General features: G+C 48.3%; 1 protein-coding gene across 7 annotated transcripts in view; it reads right to left on the minus strand.

Moving 5' to 3' along the window:
• Nucleotides 1–20,855, minus strand: part of HNF1B (HNF1 homeobox B) — a 52,882-nt gene that overhangs the window by 5,976 nt on the left and 26,051 nt on the right. For 4 of the 7 annotated variants that reach the window (XM_029211303.1, XM_029211299.1, XM_029211301.1 and 1 more), the window contains 4 exons: nucleotides 15,299–15,459; nucleotides 10,222–10,357; nucleotides 6,381–6,575; nucleotides 3,823–3,941 (listed from right to left, as the gene is read on the minus strand). In XM_029211303.1, the coding sequence (XP_029067136.1) occupies nucleotides 3,823–3,941; nucleotides 6,381–6,575; nucleotides 10,222–10,357; nucleotides 15,299–15,459 (611 nt within the window). The remainder of the gene's footprint in view (nucleotides 1–3,822; nucleotides 3,942–6,380; nucleotides 6,576–10,221; nucleotides 10,358–15,298; nucleotides 15,460–20,855) is intronic. The other 3 variants (XM_029211302.1, XM_029211300.1, XM_029211305.1) reach the window with 2 other exon arrangements.

Raw genomic sequence — 20,855 nt, forward strand, 5'->3', positions numbered from 1 at the left:
TTCTAGCCAAGGTTGGTGCTTGCTGTGGTCTGGTTTCCAGGCTGGCAGGCTGTCGTTTTGCAGGAGGCTCAGGCAGAGACCCACTTAGGTGGTAACTCTCCAGCCCCCCAGGGTTGAGAAGGGGGGGATGGGGCATAAGCTCTGGAAAGGACAGAGGGCAGTAGCTGCCAAGGATTCCCAGCAAGAAAGTTCCAGCCTGAGGTTCCCAAAACATGATCCACGAGGCCCTGGGGCATGTCTGTCTTGACAATGGAAAACACTGGGATCAGACAGCTTCAAGGTCAAATGCTGGCTTTAGCCTTATACTGGCATAACCTTGGGTCATTTCTATGAGTACTTTAAAAATGGATCTTAGGACTTCCCTAGCAGTCCAGTGGTTAAGACTCCATGCTCCCAACACAGGGGGCACGGGTTCGATCCCTGGTCGGGGAAGATCCCCGCATGCCGTGTGACATGGCACAGCCAAAAAAAAATTAAATGTTAAAAAAATGGATCTTAGAAGGTGAGTGTTGTTTAATGGATGTGGAGTGAGAAGAACCAAAGTCTGGAACTCCAACTCCAGATTTACCATCATGTGAGTTTGGGCAGATTCTTCCCCATCTTTGAAATTCAGGTTTTTGCTCTATAAATCAGGTATACAAATTTCTACCTCGCAGGAAGGATGGGAGGATTAGCCAGGAAATTAAGATGGACAAGCCTCTGGAGTGCTGTGTGGCAAATGGGAGGCAGTCAAAAAATGCTAGATCTGAATTCATTCATTCATTCATTCATTCATATTTACTGAACATCTACTAAAGCCCAGGCATTTGGCTACACACAAAGGGCTTGGGTGCTTTGAGAGGCCCTGAACTATTTGCTTTTCTCCTGGGAGATGGGTGAGAGGGCATCCTTGTGCCAGCAGGAGAATGGGAAGCAGGGATCTGGAGCCTGGGCCCAAGAGGCAGGATGCGCTGGAGAGACGGTCCTAACCCTGAGAAATGTTATTGTCAGAACCTCCTGTGATCACATGCAGACCAAGCAGTGAGTTAGATATTGAAGGAGCTAATGGAAGGTGTCTCCTAAAGGATCACAGACGGAAAGGGGCAGGGACGGGGAGGGAGCTATCACTCCGAGCACGTGACTCTGTACTACGCATGGTCTTCAGACACTTTGAATATTCTGTAAGAGGGAGGTGGGATTTTCCCCTTTAGAGATGAAGAAACTTCGTCTCACAGCCATGAATTAACTGCCCAAGGTCGTGTAGCAGGGGTGAAGGAGCTGGGATTGGCTCAGGCCTGTTGGCTTTTCCTAGCATTCTACGATGTCTCTAAAGCAGCATTGCCCGGGATGGGTCTCTATTCACTGCCCACATGAGCACAGGAAAGATTCTGAGATGCCCTGCCCTGTGGGATTTCTGTTTAGCCCAGCTGTTTCCCCAACAAATTTGACCATGGAATCTCCTCCTCATGCCATGGGCCCCTGATTCCTAGCAATAGCCTTGAAACTCTTTTTGGAAAATACTACTTTAAAACAACAAAAAAGCAGAATTGCCACCAATTCTCTTCCAGAACTTCTGACCCTTTGCCTTTGGAACAGAGTTTGTACAACTTTTCTTCACCTTGGGTTCCTTCTGCTGCCAGGAGACAGCATCTTTACCCTCTTTTTACTTCATTCTGTCTTTCCTATTTCCTCTTCTCCTGTAGTTTGCAGGAAGAAAGTTTCCTGACTGGAATACAGTAGGTGGGCTTAATTTTTACTCATGTTCCTGACCGGTAAAGACCACAAGAGCAGCGATTACCACGGGTGTTTTAAAGATGGGTATTGGAAGACAAGTATTATTTAAGTGCAAAGAGTCCAGGATTTAGAATCAAAGACCAAAGTCCGGAAGTTTGGCTCCAGAATATCACCTGTGTGACTTTGGGCAGATGACCCTGCATCTCTGAGCCTCAGTTCATTTCTTTGTACTTCTTAGGAGGTTTTGGTAAAAAAGAAAATGGTGAGATAATATTCATGAGAAGTATCAGTGTAAACTATAAAGTGCTATATGAAGTTTTATCCTTACTAAATGTTATCATCAACCTAGAAGTGAGTCCATCATAGACTCCTGAAATGTCCAGGGACTCGGAAACAACTTCACAGTAGTTCTAGAGGGCCGTCCGTGCGGCTTCAAGGTTGGCTGGCCACTCTGTCCGATGGAGGGGAGAAGCCGGCTGGGGGCCGGTGCAGAGTCTCAGAGAGCATCTCGAAGCATTTTGATTAAGAGACCATTTCCTGAATTCAGAGGACTTGTTTTAACAAGCAAGCATCAAAGTCAACTTGGGAAAGACAGGAATCATTAATCACAGCCCCATCTAGGGCTGACCAAGCGGCAGATGGATTGATAAACCTTTCAAAGGGGAAGGTATTCCCAAGCAGGGCTGCTGCGCCTGGCTGCCCCCCTGACTGAGATTTGTGAGCACAGATAAATGTTTTCCCTGCTCGCTACAAAGAGTGGGAAATCACATGGGAGTCGAAGGGCAGGGCGATGGGGGCTGTCCTTTCATCTTCCAATGGGTGAGAGAAGGGTAGCAAGGCAGGTCCCACACACTTCTCCCTCCCCAACACCCCCAATTCCAGAGCCTGGATGCCTAAGTTGTATTCAGCATCCAAGATGTGCCAGGCGCTTAATCTACATGACATCATCAAATCCTCAGAACAAGCAGATGTTATGACTTGTTTTAGAGATGAAGAAAGTGAAGGCTCACCGAGGTCAAGGTCACCAAGCAAGTGGCAAAGCCAGGAATTGAACCCACCTGTTTGACGCTGGCGGGCCAGGAGGAGATGGGGGCAAAGGAAGAACAGAGAAGGCTGAGCCCGTGAAAGAACTTGCTCAGAAACACATGGCGCTGGATGAGGTGGGATTTGAGGGAAAAAAAGACCGTCAACAGGACCAAACCCTGCCGAGAGCATCTGACATGAAGTTCAAGGTTGTCACCTACTTATCTAGCAATCAATAAAGGCCAAACAGTTCCCACACTGCACAGACCCCAGCTACTAAAAGGTCCTATTGTGTTCCTCTGGAATTGTGACCTGTGTTCAGACATCTTGTCCTGTTCTCTAACTCTCGGCATCTCATTCCAGTCCAGCTGTCCAAGCTGCAGCCTCAATGTGGGTCATCTTTACTCTCCATCCCCTCTGTGTGGACGTGGGCATTAGTCATCAACTGACGTGGTGACTAAGCCTCTGGATTCCCCACTTTCAATGCCCCAGGAAGTTGATTCTAAGTTTCTCTGTAAAACACCAAGTAAATGCAGGTTCCTGGCAAGGCCAGGCTGTCTACTGGGGAGTCCCCATGGGCTGGCAGAATTGCATCATTCTCTAGAGCTTACAGCGTTGGGGGTCCAACATGGGTCCTGGACTGGGTGAATCAGCCTGAGGACTCACTGGTCACTTTCTCTATTGGTGGGAAATCCTCAGTGATCCTTCTTGCAAAGCAGGGAACGCCGCAGGGGGTCTGACTTTCTGAGCCCTCCTTGGAAATACCTTTGCTGTGGCTCACTGATCAATCCATTGGAGATACTCAAGCTCAGTGCCTACAGGCTCTGTGTAATCCAGTCTCTAGCAACTGATCAAACTTCAGTACTCTAGCGCTCTTGTCAGGGATGCTGGGGGGAGCAATAAGTCCCTCCCCTTCGGGCTGTGGCCCATCTTCTTTGCCCTGTGACCTCAGGGATTCCTTTAGCAAGTACCAGGGGAGCCTCAGAAGGATCACGCTTGTGGCTGAGTCCACACTTGCCGCAGTCTCTGCACATGAGTAGCCATAGTCATCCCTCCCCTCCCCCCACATCTTCTTGCCGGCATTACCTGTTTACTGGAAGACATGTTGGTGAGCGTACTGATGCTGCTGGTATCTGTGACCACCATTGCCGATGGAAACCGGGAGGTGTGGGAATACTGGGGGGGTTCCTGCTTGTGTGCATACACTAGAGAGACAGAGTGAAGACAAAATCAAGGTGTAGATCACACAGGGGTGAGCATAGCTACAGACCCCCGCCACCTCCAGCCCACACCACTGCTCCTGCTTCCCCAGGCAGATAAAAGGAAGGTGGTGGTGGTGGTTATGTCTGTCAAGGCAGTGCAATGTGATAGAAAGAACGGCCATGCGTTTAAATCCTGGCTCCTTAATCAACTCAGTTAGCCTCAGTTTCCTTACCTCTAAAATGGGAATGATACAGGATTAGAAGAGTTTGTGTTTAAAGCACTTCATACCAAATAGATCAACAGCTTTGCACAGTGCCTCGTATGCAGTGGTGGATGGCACTTCTGGGGTGGGAGCACTTCTTTCCCCCTGACTTTCAACGAAGTATTAGACTCCTGGGCATCAACAAGTGATCCTTAGGCATATGTGGTACATCTGAGAACTTAGGGCAAAAAAAAGCTCTAACTAGCTGGCAAAATGAAGGAGCTGGCCTGTTTGCCTACTGTTTCTGCCATGACTCAAGTACCAGGTCTCGTGCTAGCAACTGTAGATTAATTAATAATTGTAAATGGACACGGATGTCATTACTTGTATAATTCTGGGCTGTTCCAGTTTGCACTAGAATGCCTTATGACATCACACAAATATGAAGGCTGATGGACAAAATGAGACTAGATACCAAGAAAACCTCCAGGAGCATGTGGCTCACTTTTTGTTTTTCTAGCATGTGTCCACCTAGTCTGGAACCTTTGACTCATGCTAGTTCATCCATAAGAGTCATGGAAATTCCAGGTCACGTGACCAACCCAGAAAGCATGTGGATGTTTGGCCTTGAGGGAGGGACCAGCTTGTTCTACCAAGGAGTCCTCCAGTTGGGAACGGGGGTGAAGGTCACAGCCCGACGCTTCAGCCTGCCCTTCCCTTGGAGGGGGGCTGGTTATTTCCTGGCCTGGGGCAACCGTGAGCTATCTCTTCAGAGCCAGCCAGGCCAGCTGGGCCATGGCAGTCCACAGGTCACTGGTGACCACTCTCCGACTGTCATACCCGGGCCTCGCCACTGAGGAATCCTGCCCAGGTGAGGGGCGGGGGCAAGTGGGGAGCATATTGGCCCTGGACGGAAGGGCAGTGGTACACCTGTGGTCCCAGACTCTGCTACAGGCTGTGGTAGATTTTTTTAAAGCCTCGAAAATGTGATTGGAATGTGAGATGGTACTTAGAAACCAGCTCCACAGGCCTGGGAATAGAGCCCCGAGCATAGAAGAAGGCTGAACTTGGCTGGTCTCCCTCAGACCCACAGCTCTGCCTGAGGCAGCCGGAGGAGAAACTGAAACCCTCTTTCCCATCCCTGCCTCCTTCTATTAAGGAGTCCCGTAATAAATAATCACTTGCATTTTTACAACTCTTAAAGCTTACCAAACACAGTTCATACCTATTTTTGTTTCATTTCCCTAATCACTCTACGTGCACACTATTTCCATTTTACGAGGACGACACTGAAGCTGAGGAGTAGCTAGGGAACTTAACAATGGCTCCCTAGCCGGTAAGGCTCAGAGCCAGGATTTAATCAGACAGCTAGGTCTGTCTGACCCTAAGGCTATCACTCTATTCCACAGACGTCCCTGGTGTCCCTGTGGTAACTGTGCTTGAAGCAGGGAAGCCATCCTTTCCATGATTTCTCCCCAAACTCAGAGGCCAGGGACTACAGCCTGACGTGGCCAGAGGACTGGGGGTCTGGGGCTCAGGAGGGGGTAGGGGGAGAGACACGGGGGCTGGGGGTAGGTGGGAACTAAATGGTTGAAAGGTAGACTTGGGGTAGGTGTAGAAATTGGAGGCGGGAAGCAGCCTCTGTGTGGTGGGCAGAAACTCTAGTATTCCTTGTGCAGGGTGATGTGCAGGCGGTATTTTCTGCCCATGTTCATGGTTCTTGATTGGAGATGTTTGGGGGTGTGGAAACTGGAGGGTGTGGGGACTCTGGAAGATTTTTCAGTTTCAGAGAAGGCAAATAGGAGGCAAATTATATGCCAAGTCTGATCATTTGGTAACAGCTGCCTGGAACTTTGAACTGAAAAGGCTAAGTTGAGGCTCGTTGGGAAAAGGGGCTGTGCTTGATTGGGGGTCTCTTCCACGGGGGCCAGGGTGGGAAAGGGGGCATGAGTTCGTTCCACATCTAAGCTACCCTTACTCTCTATCTCCAGCTCCCCTTTCCATATAGGCCTTAATTGTCTTCATCAAATCTTCCCCCAGGAATCCTGGGGGTAGAGAAGAGGACCAGAAAAGGCACAGCACTGCATAAGAGTTATGCTTGAGATACTGGCTTTGTTGATCACAGGTAGGGAAAAGTGACCAGACCAATAAGCTTCCAAGAAACTTCAGACCCATAGAGGGAAGAGCTCGGCTGCTGAGGTCCCTTTGGGCTCCCTCCCCGACTTGCCCGTGTCCTTACTGTGTGAGTTCTGCAGCTGCGTCACAGCGGCCATGAAGGGCTGCTGGGCCATGTGGCTGCCCGGGCTCTGCTGCATGAGGGGCTGCTGGTGAGAGCTGTGCAGCTGCTGGGAGAACTGGACGGGCTGCAGGGCTGCCAGGCTGCCGGCCACGCTGTTGATGACAGGGACGCTCTGAGCTTGGGAGGAGTTGAGGCCTGTGTGAACAAGAGGGAAGATTAGAGATGGCTTCAGGGAGGAGGACAGGTGAACAGATGTGAATGGTCATCAACGGAGGCCCTGCTATTTGCCAGGCACTGGGCTGAGGCTGTTACGTAAGAGACTGCACAGAAAGCAATTTTATAGACCCATCTTATAGACCAAAAAACTGAGGCTTAGAGAGATTAAGTTGACTTGCTCAAATTCCACAGCGAGTTGTGGATGCAAATGGGCTTTCAACAGATCTGATGGAGACCTGAGAGTCTCCCAAAGTTGTCCTGTGACCTCCCAAACTTAGCTCCCTTGAGGTTGCAGGGCCCTGTGCTTGCCTGCTCCATCCACGCCTGGCTCTGAGGGAGCAGGGTTAAAGGCATCCACACTAAGGTGCAGATTACTGCCCAGATATATCTGTCCAGCAGGGGGCAGGAGTGTTCAGGGACCCACATTTGGATAAAAAGCAAAACCCCCTCCACAGTCCTGGAGGTATGGAGCCTGAAGCCCCTCATTTAGCGGGCTGTGCAAAACCCGAAAGAGGTCAGATGCTCATTCTCTTGCCTGGAACAGAGAGGGGATAAAACACTGCAACTCAATCAGTCCATGAAAAGGGTATATCTTATCTGACAGCACAGGGCTGGTGGCCTCAAAAGGACCAGGTATTGGAAGGAGTAAGTAGTAAGTTGAAGGTTGGCAGTTCCAGTAGGTGTTGCTTTCTGTTCTGGAAGGATGAGGGCCTCCGTGGTTCTGTACTGTGTCTGTATCCTAAGGTCTCTTTAGAACTGGGGCCAGCACTGCAAAGATCAGGTCCCTGGTACCCACCCTCCATCGCCTCCCTGGGCGGGACTCTGGGGAAGGCACCTGAGGCAGGGTGGGAGTGGGGATGTGAGGATCAGGGGAAAGACACCCCGACCTCTTTCCTGGAACTGCCAAGGTTCCTTTGACCTTGCTTTCTGGGAAGTGGGGGAAAGAATGCGATGAAGAAGGAATCCCAGAGAAAGGTCTCTTTTAGGCAAATGTGGAAAAGACACCTAGAGAGCCTTTCCTGAGATGGAGAGGGTTCCATAAGCAGGTTCACAGGAGGAGGCAGTCCTCCATGGAGATAGCACAAAGACCTCAACGATTGCCTGCTCAGAACCCAGCTGATACTGTTATCAGAAACCTAAAAGGTGAGACCCATGAGCAGAAGGGAAGAGGAATAAGCCCCCTCCTGGCTCTCCTGGCTGGGACTGGGGAGGTGGGGTCCTCTGAGCGCTCAGAATAGTGCTATCTCCAATTCCCCAGGGGTTCAGCTTCTCCTCTAGGCAGTGTCTCACCCGATACCATGATCTCCTGTTTCCCTTTCCTACCTTCTACGTAAGGTCTCAGTACCCGAGGAAGCCCCATGGATTTGCTGTTGTCTCCCCGAGCCCATTGCCACTGCTCTTTCTGGGAAATCTCTGCCCAGAAAAGCAAATTATGCTGTCTAGAGTGGATGACAGTGGAGGGCATACTTCTGCAACCTGCCTGTGTTTTAGAATCATCCTGGGGAGCACTTTAAGAAATATACATTCCTCGGCCTCACCCATGACTTAATGAGTCAGACACTTTAGAGGTGAGGCCCAGGAATTTTATTTTCAACACAGCCTGTGACCCTGATGTGCCTCAATTCCAGGATGGAGAGCCACTGATGTCATTCGAGCTCCTGCGAAGTGTGACTCTTGGCCTTTCCATCTGTTTTCTGGACACTGGTTCCTGCTTAAGAAGCATGTTATCCAGTCCAGTAGGTGAGTAGAGAACGAGGAATTGGCACTGCTGGGTAATCTGTTATCACATTCTCCTTGGGCCTCGGCAGTCGCCAGGCAGGGCCCACATACTCAACAGGACAGGAGTCGGCTATTCCTTGCCCCAAAACTCATCTCTCGGTTTATTGGCCTGTCGTGTGGAGAGCAGTACAAGCTTGGACTCGTAACTGATTCTTCATCCTGACACTCCATGGGGTAGGACCACTGCATCTCAGCCACGTTTTCTGGTGACCCTCATCATGCTTCAAGTACACACACACACACACACACACACACACACACACACACACACACGCCCTTCTAAGGTCAACGTACTCTGGTGTTGGCTGTCTGCAGTAGGAGATTATTGTAAGAAGGTAGAGAAGTATGGGTGAGAAAAATTAGGAGGAACAAAACAGAAAAATATGTAATAGCTCCAGGGAAAGTTTTAATTCAGATAGTGCCTAAGAAAATATATAACTGTGTGTGTCAGCCAAAGCTGGACGTGTGAAGAGAGAAGGTAAGTGGGACAGTTTGTGTATCATTTTGGTTGTAAAAATATAGGTGGGATATCTTATCCGTAGGCCTTTTCAAATCTTCTAGAAGGTAAGCAAGCTGGTTTCAGTTATCCTATCTCATTCTCAAACCCTGGTGTTAGCGTGGTTACCATATTGCTGGAGAGGGCCCCGTGAAAAGGCAGCAAATTTTAAATACTTTATTTTGTGAGTCCTCTAAAGGCTTCTCCTTTCCCACTTGGCTTTACAGAACTCAGTGGGGAGGGCATCAATCTCCCAGTTGCTGAGGACAGAGAGCGCCACACTGATTCATTCAGTAAACTCCTGTGTCTCCTAGGGGCCTAGCCCTGTTTTGCCCTCAAGGAGAGCACAAGTCCTTCTCTTCAGAAGTGATCTGAGTTGCTACCCTGACTAGAGATGGTTTAGGAAGAGAGGCGATCCCCAGGGTGAAAGAAAGATAAGCAATGTACTGCCCTTAGATCTTTCCCGAGACTTCTCAGGGATGCTTCCCTGGGTCACAAGGAAGACTTGGCCGGAGCTGTTACCGTAAGGCTGAAATATGCTGAATACACATCAACATTATTACTCTGCGAGAGACATCCACTGGCACAGCCGTGTCAGCCTTCCTGTGCCCTGAAATGGCCCATCTGTGATGGACGGGGACGGACTCTCTGTGGGATGCGAGCTGCTGGGGCTGGAAGGACCTGACCCCTCTCCCTGTCTTCAGTCCTGGGCATACACAACCTATTTCTCCTTAAATCTGTCAAGGCTCAGAGATGCTGTGACAGTTTCCTGCAGAGTCCCTTCTCAGTATGTTTTCACCGTGGGCCAAGGAGGTCTCGTTCGACCACACAAAATTCCCCTTTAAGAAGGAAGCCCCTCATGTCTTGCTCCATCTTGGCCAACACAAAGAAACATCAACACGACCCAACCTCCTGGAAAATCCACCACATACTTAGGGATAGGAATGAACACCAGACAAAAGTATAAGCTACAATATTATACATACTCATGCTTTATCAATTTACAGGCATGTCTACACACACGGTCATTGGATTGCCAACCCATTTTACAGATGAGAAGACTGACCCTCATAAAGCTTCAATGATTTGACCCACAATGTACAGCTGGTGAGCTGTGACCAAGATTCAACTCCGTTCCATAATTTTCTCTTATTTTAGGCTAAACAATCCAAATCTTGTTGAGGAGAGAAATAAGGAACGAAACGAGTTGAATCAAACCTACAAGTGTTGGGTGAGTTTTAAGGGGATCTTCTTTAGTTCTTCTGTTTTTGTTTTTTTAAAATCAGGTTGACTCATTTCCCATGCTGCTTCTCCCTGCCCCCAAGTTTTCTGACCAAGAACAGAGCTTACTTTGTGCAATGGCCATGACTCCAGAGAGGGGGGTCATGATGAGGTTTTGAGATTGCTGGGGATTGTGGTGGGACAGGCTGTGGATATTCGTCAAGGTGCTGACCGGGGGCAAACCTCCTCCTGAGACTGAGATCTGCTGGAGAGAAAAAAAACAAGAGCAGCATGAGTAGAATCAGGGTTGCAAAGAGCAGTGTCCAAAATGACGTGGCTCAGCAATTCCTTGGCACGGCTAATTCACTGGTTCATTCATTCATTCATCCATTCAGGAACAATTATTAAGCACCAAGTGAGGGATAGGCACCATTCTAGGTACAGAGGATGGAGTGGTAAGTAATATTGACCATAATCCCTTCCCTCATGTGCCTCTGTTTGTTGACTACCTTTGCATCACTAGCTTGCCTTAGAGATTCCTCAGCCCATGTGTATTATATGATCGTCTCTGGCTCATGTTGAAAGTATCCTCTGTTCTGCTCTATGCCCTCTATATTATTGGTGCTAAAGACATGTGATGGCTAAAAATAGTAGCTGAAGAAATGCCCTGGGATTCCCTAGCGTAGCAGATTAGGGCCCAGGCAGGAGCACAGGGAAGCTTTCACTGAGCACAGGTTCTAGGAAGCACTGCTCATGCATTAACTCACAAACCTCACTCGAGCCACGAGGCAGATACTTCCGCCATTTCCACTTCACGGGTAACAAAACTGAGGCTCAGAGCAGTTGTGCATATTGCCCGAGATCCGACAACTAGTAAATGGTAACTCTCGTATTCAAGCCCACGTCTGTCTGACTCTAAAATTCAAGTTCTTACTTTTTACAGAGGACTTTTACCCGATAATTATTACTAAGGTTTTTCTGGGGGAGATCAGCCATTATTGGGCTTCTCTACTTTTCCCAAATCTCTACTATACATTAAAAAAAAAATTTTTTTTTTTTTGGCAGGAGGCTACTATTGTAATGACAAAGCTACTAAATGAGGCTTGGCTCCAGGTACCCCTACTCTGTTTCACCATTATATTTTAATGACAGATTAGTAAGAGAAACCTACTGACTTGTGTGTATTTTTGTCCAAGGCCACTCTGAGTCCTTCTATTTATTCCTAATAGTGTCTTTTCCTTATTGATTTTCTTCATTTTCCCAAGTGTATATATAACGGCATCACAGGCCTATAATGCTAATTGGGTCTCTTCCTTGCTGGTGCTAATACGTCTACATGTCATATTGCATTGGTTAGAATCTTCCCAGTAGTATTAACCAGTAACAGAGGTAATAGATGTACTTACTTTGATTCTGTATTATCAGAAATGCTTCCAATGTTTCCCCATTAATTATAAGGAGTTCTCAGTTTTACACACACATACACACACACACACAAAACACACATACACACAACAAACTTTTATTCATGATAAAGTAGCTTACTATTTATAGTTTTAAAATAATATTTAAAAGTATTACTAAGAAAGGACTGTCCCCGCTCACTCTGAAATAACTCAGACATTCTTGATGGCATCAGGAATGCTGACAGGTGGGTTAGGGTTGGGATACATACATCGGATGTTTGAGTCGCCCTCTCCTTCTTCCTTCCCTTGTGACCCAGAGCTCCTTAGACTATAGGTCTCACACCAGCACCCAGGGGGGAAGACACTCTCTCTTGCCTGCCCTTCTGATCAACCCCATAGCTTCCAAGGTGAATTTGAAAAAGAAAGAAAGAAAAAACCAAACAGGTTTGTTTGTGTTTTTAAAATGAGCATCAAGACATGAGTTAGGGGTCACATGACCAAGAAGGAATTCTGACCACATCAAACAAGAGAGAACCAGCTTGTTTGCTGGACTTGTTTTTCAAAATGTCAGAGTCATTAAAAAAAAAAAAAAAAAAAAATCAGTGACCTGCCTTCAGACTTGCCCTGAGTAATGCAGTCCTTTGGAGAAAGTCAATGGAGTGACAGTAATCTGCCATTTCAATGTCTGGTTTTAACGGTGAAAGAGAAAGGTGGGTGCTAATGATAAAAACAATTTAAATGTGTATGGCTTTCGCGCTTGTAAAGTGCTTTCACTGATTGTTCTCAATAGTTAATGGCACACATAGGGAAGGCGTTATGATTATTGCTCTATAGTACAGATTAAGAAACTGAACCTTTCTCAATGTCTTGTAATAACCTACAATGGAAGAGAATGTGAAAAAATATATATATATATTTATATATGTATAACTGAATCACTTTGCTGTACATCTGAAACTAACACAACATTGTAAATCAACTATATTTCAATAAAAATTTTTAAAAAAAGAGAAAGAAAGTGAGCCTCAGAAGAGTTGAGAGAGCAGCTCTGTGTCACCTGACTAGTAAGCGAGGAAGCCAGGATTCAAACCCAGTGCTGCTGGGCTTTAAATCCCATCCACTTACTATTTTGGGGGGCACCTTGGTCAAGCTCCTTCCCACTCTAAAATGCAACCATCATCTTCTCTTTGCCTTCAGGACTGATGGAAGTCAGGGAGCTGCCAAGAATATCCGTCATGATCCTCACAGGATAATCCAGAGAGTTTGAATGGTATCAACGCTGCCTTTTACAGTCCTTTGCTTCGTGCTTCACATACCTACCATCTACAAGGTTGGTACTATTAACTCTCCTTGGCAGACAAGACGACGGAAGTTTGGAGAAGTTAAGAAATGTGCCCAAGTGGTACAGTGGCCATGAAGAGCAGGCGATCTGCCTCCAGGCCTGAGCTTTGCACTATTAAGCTCTGCTACTTTGATACTGTGGAAGTATCCAGCATGTGCTTTTCTAAAACACAAGGTTCAACAGACACAGACTGCAATCTGAAACCTGGCCAGCTCTTTGTGGACGCATGCCATTTGGGCATGGGGTGGGGGCCAAATAGAACAAAAGAAAGCTCAAATGGATCACCATTATTTCCAAAACCAATCCCTGTGGGAAGATTTCAAATGCACATCCTACCACAGGTCAGCACACGGAGACTGTCATTCCCTGGATGGGTCTTATCCCCAAAACAGCAGAGTTACAGGCAAGCCTTACACCACCCTGGTGATGCAGGCGTTGTTATCCCCCATTTTCCAGATGAGGAAACTGAAGTTAAGCAACGTCCATCCTATGGCTGATAAACAACAGAACCCAAGACGTGGACACACTAGTTCCCTTGCTGCGTTATTTTAAACCATACTCCACTCCTGTCTTTGGTGGACCAGGATCTGTGATGGGCTTGTTATATATTAACCGAAAACAGACTCTTGAATTTGGGCATCCAGTGATAGTGACATAACATATGAGCCAGGGTGTTGGAAACTAGAGAAAAGCTGGTCCCTGCAAACAAGCTTCCAGGTGTTTGCTAACGTTGAGGTGTGCTGTCTTGGTCAATCATCAATCCAATAACATACTGCTCATTAGGGCGCTGCCGAGCAGAAGAGGAAGAAAAAAGCGTCTCCTGCGGCTGCCTTTGGAGCGCCCCGGCCTCGGTGAGGCAGTTTGCTTGTTAGGAGGAAGGGCGGGAGGGCTCACAGGGAAACCCCAAGGACCTTCAAGCAATAGGAGAGGAGACCTGTTTCCTCCGCTGGGAAGCCAAGATCTCTCCCGCAAGCCCCGCCCCGCTCCTCCAGGGAAGTCTGGGCAATCCTTTAACTTATTTGGGTCTCACAAGGCAGCCAAAGAAGAAGCTTAAGGGATGAGAGGTGGGCAAGGGGGCTGCAAAAGGGCTCCCCTAGGAGCATCTTTCGTTTCCTTTTGCAGAGATCACTACCAGGGAGCGATCAGCTCAAGTCCCCAAACTAGAGTTGGCCAGGCCTGGCACTCCCCTCGGATATTACACTTTGTTTTTTCCTCCAGGGAGCTGGGGACTCAGTCACCTGTGACTCACCATTCCTGTGTTGCCTACACGGCACACACGTCAAGGTCTAGAATGGCATCGGCTCCCTGCCCGCCACCCCCCCCCCCCCCCCCCACCCCCCACCCCCGCCTCTAGGTCAGACACCTTGAAGGAAGGCATACGGCTCCACCTTGAGCTTGGAAGCCAGGAACCCATGGCTCCTCCCTCCTGTGAAACACAGAGCATGACCCAAAGAATCAAGTTTTCCACGTTCTACCCTTCCTAGTGTCGTCATGCTGTGTTCTCTTGGAAGCCGCCCTCCCCTGCAGCACTTGTGTTGCTTGAGGATTAGAACGTCGAAAATTCAACATCAACTAGTCTATTCCTCACCGGGCGGGGCTGCTCAACTGACATCTGGGGCTGGGCTGTGGTTATGGGTATAGACAACTTCATTTAGGGAGAATAATACTGACATTCACCTAACAACAACCGCGTTGTCGTTCATTGAATATTTACCGTCCCCAACACCGTGCCTCTCGTGTTATCACCTTTGTTCCGCCAACAACCTAGTGTTATTACTTTTTATAGATGAGAAAGAAAGAGCTAGAACCTGCCCAAGGCTACACAGCTATTAAGTGCCGAGCTGGGATTTGAACCCGGGTCACTGTAACTTCAAAGTTGGTGTTTCCCACTCACCCTGTAAGCACCGCCCCACCCCACCTGCCATTTTGTGCTGTGATCTTCACTGCCGTCCAGTGTCCTTCAAAACCCCCGTGCCAGAAGCTTCCCCACCTCTCGCCATCCACTCAATCCTGACTTAACTACCCTCCTTGCCAGGACCAGGGGCGTGTGAAGAGGAAGAGGGGGCTTGTTTCAAAGTGAGGTGCTCTCTGGGTTAAAAAACTGGCTTTGGAGGCCCTGGGTTGGGGGGGATGAATGAGCATTTTATCAACTCAAATGTCACTGGCAGCCCCAAAACAAACAGTGTCCCACCCGCTTTGCTCCTTTATGAGGCATTCAATCAATAAAACGAGAGCAGGGCTCTGTCAGATTTATTGGCTGGGTTCAAACCGAACACCTCTTCCACCCGCCAAAGGCTGGGTCACCGGTTCTACCTTTCCGTTCCAACTCTGGACAGCCCCCATTTTCCCCTGTGAGGCTACAATGGTTCATTGTTTGAGGCAGGCCTTGTGAGAAGTTGTGTTTGTTTTGCCTCTTATCTTATCAGCTCCAGAGCTACAATGGCCCAGGTGTACTCACCATTTTACCATCAGGTGAGAGGAGATTGTGGCCCGGGTCCAGGCTGGCTGGAGAGACTTGCTGTAAAACAGACTGGCTAGTCACCATGGCGCTGTTGCCATGGTGACTGATTGTTGAGGAGGAAGTGACCTCATTGTTTCCCTGCTGGCTGTAGCGCACTCCTGCAAAACAAGGCAGACCCAACAGCGAATATTAGTGCCACCTGACCCGAGAACGCTTGCTTTCTAGGGTGGATGACAAGGAAGAAAAGCTGCCTTCTATCCGCTGTCTTTCTCTAGGGTAGAGGTTGCATGGCCTCTGCTTGAATTCTAGAATGTAATCTCCATGAGGGCAGGATGTTTTTATCTGTTTTGTTTTGTTCATTGCTGTATTCCCTCGGTAGCCACTCAATAAGTATCTGTCAAATGAATGAACGAACGAATGAACAAATGAATGGATTCTGACTCTTGTTGCTTCAGCATAGTTCGTTTAGGATTTAGGGGCTTCTCTTTCTGGCTGGCATATTTCTTTTGTTCTTCAAAATGCCTTCTAGAAATGTTTCCCTGGCATCGCTTGGCCAAGTAAGGCTTCAAAGCATGAGTTGATGGATTTTACAGAGAGGGACTGGCCCAGCGACCATTATAAGGGCCACAACAAAATGCACCAGACTCTGTGCACCACCATTTGGGCCAAGCCCAAGAGGCCAGGGGGACACAGGCGGAGCAGGGTCAGGATGGGGCTGAAGCTAGGAGTCTTTGGTTCTGGAACTCACATTCCTTTGGTGGGGTCCCATTTGGCTGACTTCCAGGGCCCAGGGGAAGGCGTGTCTGCTGGGAGGTGGGGCAGGCAGCATGCACAGGCAGGAGGTGGATGCCTAGTAAACCACTGCAGTTTGGTCTGCAAGGGAGGGGAGAACCAAGCATGTGTACAACGTCACTGCTCTGACCCTCCCTCTCGCTCGGGAACCAAAGCGCAGGTCTGTGCTCAGGAAAGGGACAGTGCTGGGCAGAGACCAGGCGGCTGAAGGGAGCTGAAGGGGGAAGAGAACCTGGGCCCAGTGTGCGGAGTCCAAGTCCTGCTTGATGTGCCCGTGAAACAGCCAAAGACGAAGCCAGGGGTAGCTGGGGCATCTCACCCTCAGCTCAAAGCTGAGAAAGACAGTGTTCTGGTTTATGCTTTGGATTGGACAGAAAGGTTCGGGGGACCCTGTTCCTACCTGCAAGGGATGGAGACCAAATGCCTTAGGCATGGAATTATTTGGAGAGGAGGGCCAGCTTCTCCTTCGTTTTCCCTTTTGCCCAGGTCCCCAGGATCAAACACCACTGTATCAAGTACCCGAGTTCTGTTGGTCCGCTTGCCCCCTGCCCCACCTGGAGCCCCACCTGCTCGAGGAGCCTACAGAAGTCCCCCTCCGCACCCCCGGGAGCCAGGCAAGCTGCCCTAACCAGCAGCCTCTTAATCACGAAGACAAAGCTTGCCAAGAGGAGATCCAAGCTGGTTTTCCTTGAATTGTGCAAAGGACGTTCCCCAAGGCTGATATGACCTAGAGCTTAAGAGGGCTGGGGAGAAAACAAACAAATGCTAGGGCAGGGTTCTAACCTTCAGGAGCAACTTGTTTGACTACGAAGTGGCTTGATGCATGCTCTGTGGGCTTCTTCTATTGGTTGTTTCCCCATCCTTTGATTCAAGGGGCTGCTGGGGGTGGGGGTGTTGGCAGAGGGCCAGCACTGGAGTTTGGTAGTTATAGGTCTGGAGCACTATATTTTGGTGGTGGTGGTGAACAGGAACTATGAAGCTAACAGGAAGAAAGACTTCCACGTCTCCAAGCCCACACCGCCTGCCCAGTCCTGTCTGTCTTCCTCTGCACCTACCTGTAGCCCCTAGGTCTCCTCTTTACCACCCTCTACTCCATCCCGTTGGGTTAAATTAGGTCCTTTTTCTCCACTCATATTTGCCACCGGGTTCCCAGCAAGATGCTTATTTAGGAGAAGAGAGATCTGGAACTTGTGAGCTCAGAAGGCAGCTGGGTCCAGTAGAAAAGGGGGAGACGGATTTCAGATCAATTAAACGAAGGACCTTCTAACAAGGAGGGCTAACGGGAAGATTGTGTGCTCTGGAGCTGGACAAACAAGGGTTCCAATCCTGACTTTGCTCTTAACAGATGCGTGATCTTGGGAAAAATCACTCTCTCCCTCTGTGGCTGTTTCCTCTCATAAAGTGAAGAGGACGCTTCCTTAATAGGGCTAGTTTGGATTAGAGATAACATCTATAAAGCTCTCAGCAGAATGCCAAATAAATGGCAAACACGGCTAGGGATGCTGCAGGAAGGGAGCTGGTGTAGGGATGGAGCCCAAGATATTTGCCCTAAGACTCTAGAATTCTGGACAATGAACAGTAGGTTCCAAGTACTGGATGGAATTACCTTTCCACGGAGAATCATTTCCAAAGAATCCAGCTCTGCTGTAACCACTGATGCTTTGTCCTGGAAGCAACTTGGGAGGGAGGCCTGGCCCCTGGCCCTCTTGTTCTCTCCTTTTGGAGAAACTGGACTTCACCCTGTTTTTCTCCTGCTTCCTCTGACTCCCTGACCAGCTATTTACCTCCCCAAGATGCTCTGCTCCTGAGAGAGCAGTGATAACGCTGGGAGTCAGGTGTGTTTTCACCTCCCAGCTTGTCCCCATCATTGATTCAGTCTCAAGTCAAACAGACGCTCGTTTTCGCCTATTTAATTTGGCTGAAGGAAGAGGGCCAGTCCTCTGGTGATCGAATATGGGTCGTGGGGAGACTTCTCCCCTACCTCAGGCTACATAATTATTTATTTAAAAATAATTAACCAAAGATATCCGCAGGAAACAAAAGCCTTCTTCACAAGGGAGCCTGGCAGGAGGGAGGCAGGAGCCATTTGTTAGAATCTCGGCAGCATAGCCCAAGGCTGCTGTGCTTTGTAAACCTTGTTTTCTCCCCCAGTGGAACTTCATTATATGAGAAATATAATGATGGAGCTGCTCTCTTCAAAGACAGATGGGCCGAGACCTCTGCACCTCCCTTTAAGGACCTCTGGTTGAGAGATAGTGTCTGGGATCCCTGTTTTGAACTCAGCTCGGCCATCAGTGTATTGGGTGAGCTCTAGCTCCCTCAGCTCTCAGTCAGAGGAGTGCTTGAGAGTGGGGAGGGGGCTATCATCACCACACTATTCTCACCAGAGTGTGGTGAGAGCTGGGCACGAGGCTGCTCATCCGCTGCAGGTGCACCTGTAGCTTTTCCCACTGACACTCCTCTCACCAGGAATTTGGCAATCACTCAGGCTCCTGAGAGGGTGGCTGTAATCAGCCAGCCGCCTTAAAAGGGGGTGCGGAGGTGGAGGGTGTATCACAAGATCTCTGCCGGCGAGACCAGAAATCGGTGTTCTCGTTAGAGGAAGGAGAGGCCAGGTCCTTGTGTATTTCACAAACTCAGAAGAGCGCTTGAAAGGAGAACCAAAGTAGAATAAGCTCTGGTGCCAGGTGACATGGGTTTAAATCCTGGCTCTACCACATAATAGCTGTGTGACCTTGGGGGAATTACTTAACCTCCCTGAGCTTCAGTTTCTTTATTGTTAATGATTTCCATCCCTTTGGTCATTGGATGAGTTATGGGCGTGAAATTACTCAGGCCACGCTTGGCACACAGCAGTTACTCGAGACACATCTGTTCCTCCTATTTGGGGATTGTCTTTGTTTAAAAGACATTTTTAGGAAGGCTGAGTTCACAAAACTTCATTGAGCACCTATCCTGTGCTAGGCATTGTGGCAGGGAGCCTGTAAGAAGTGGAATGGCATCTTCCCTTCTCCCTTCACCATTGCAGGCTCTGAAAACGAACATACGACGAGGGCTCTGGTTTAATAGTGACTGACTGAAGATGCCAGGCTAATAGCCACAGAGGTCCCGCAGGAGAAATGACAAGCCCAGAAGGTGGTCATGTACTTTCCACTCACTTCCTGGCTCAAGTCACTAATTGGCCACATCCTATCAGCAGCCCTAAGAACCACAGCAAGTATGTCCAGCAGCAAAGGCATCTTAGCTGGAATCTAGAGACACCCCTGAGGCCTTGGAGAGGAGGTGTCTACTCTCACCTGTTCCCAGGTCTCGGCATCATGGGTGATGATGCCATTTCTGAACTCCTGGCAGCATGTGGGACAGAGACAAATCATTTGGTTTCTATCCAACATGACTGGTCAGAAGTGACAAAACATGAAGGAAGCTTACGGTTCCAGAAGCCAGCCTCTCCATACGCTGCCTTCCTGTACCAGCACCCAATCCAGGGCACTCTTCACACTACTGCAGGCTGGGATTTCTTTCTAGAACAAAATTGCACCACATCACTGCACTCTTTGGAAACCTAACGCTGCTCCTCACTGCCTTCTGGAAAAGCCCCAACACCTCAACGGCAGAATTGGGCCGTTGTGACTCCAGTCTGCCTTATTGGTATCATCTGTCACCACATCCCATACAGCCATGTCAGAGCCCTGCCACTCCTCAGCCAGACCCTGCCATCTCCTGCCTTTGTGCCTTTGCTTATGCTGTTCCCTGTGCCTGGAGAGCTCTTCCCTTCTTCTCCATGTCCCATCATTTAAAAGGGCTAAATGTCACCTCTTCTGTGAAGCTCTCCTTGATTCATCCTGGTAGTTATCTGTTCCATTCTTTGTATTTAACATACAGTAGAGACTCTTACAGCAGGAGCTGGTCACCCTGCACTAAAATGCTCTGAGGATATGTTTCCTCCTCTCTCCCTCTTAAAGAGATGGCTTTTTACTCACTAGTGCATCCTCAGAGCCTAGCAGAGGGGCTGATGTGTGAATATTCATTGAATGAGGGAATAAGCCCTCAGGTGCTTTGAGGATCCTTGCCCCAGAGAACAAGGGAGCATCCCTTCTGGCAGAAGGAGAAAATACAGTCAGTTCTGCGGTCAGATTGGTATTAACAGTGTGGATCGGTTCCAATTCTATTGATATATTAGGGAATAACTTGAGTACAACATGAATTTCATATTTGAGGGATTCAGAAATCTGCACCCAGCTGAATGGAGCCACATAGGAATATACTACAATTGCTTTTTTTTTTTTTAGTTTTTTAAAAAATTGAAGTATAGTTGATTTACAGCATTGTGTTAGTTTCTGCTGTACAGCAAAGTGGTTCAGTTATACACATATATACATTCTTCTTTATATTCTTTTCCATTATGGTTTATCCCAGGATATTGAATATAGTTCCCTGTGCTGCACACACACACACACACACACACACACACACACTCTCACACTCTTCAAACATCTACCAGCTACCATTAGTTCACTGCATGTACCGTAAGCCACATCCGTCCCCCACCTCACAATAACTCACCAGCTGCAGCCCTTCCGATGCTCACTTCAATGGGCAAACTTTAGGCCTTTTTCAAGGTAAAGTGCCATATTTATTGTTGTACAGTGTTTATGTATTTTTTAGGCATTTAACAGGTGTAAAACTCTGCTAATGTTTTAATTAGATTCTTATCTTTTTTAAAAGGTGTCAATGACAAAGCTTTTGAGTATTGTGCCCTTAA

The sequence above is a fragment of the Monodon monoceros genome, unplaced genomic scaffold (genome assembly GCF_005190385.1).
Source record: "Monodon monoceros isolate NGI ecotype Baffin Bay Population unplaced genomic scaffold, NGI_Narwhal_1 Super_Scaffold_9, whole genome shotgun sequence".
Lineage (NCBI taxonomy): Eukaryota > Metazoa > Chordata > Mammalia > Artiodactyla > Monodontidae > Monodon > Monodon monoceros.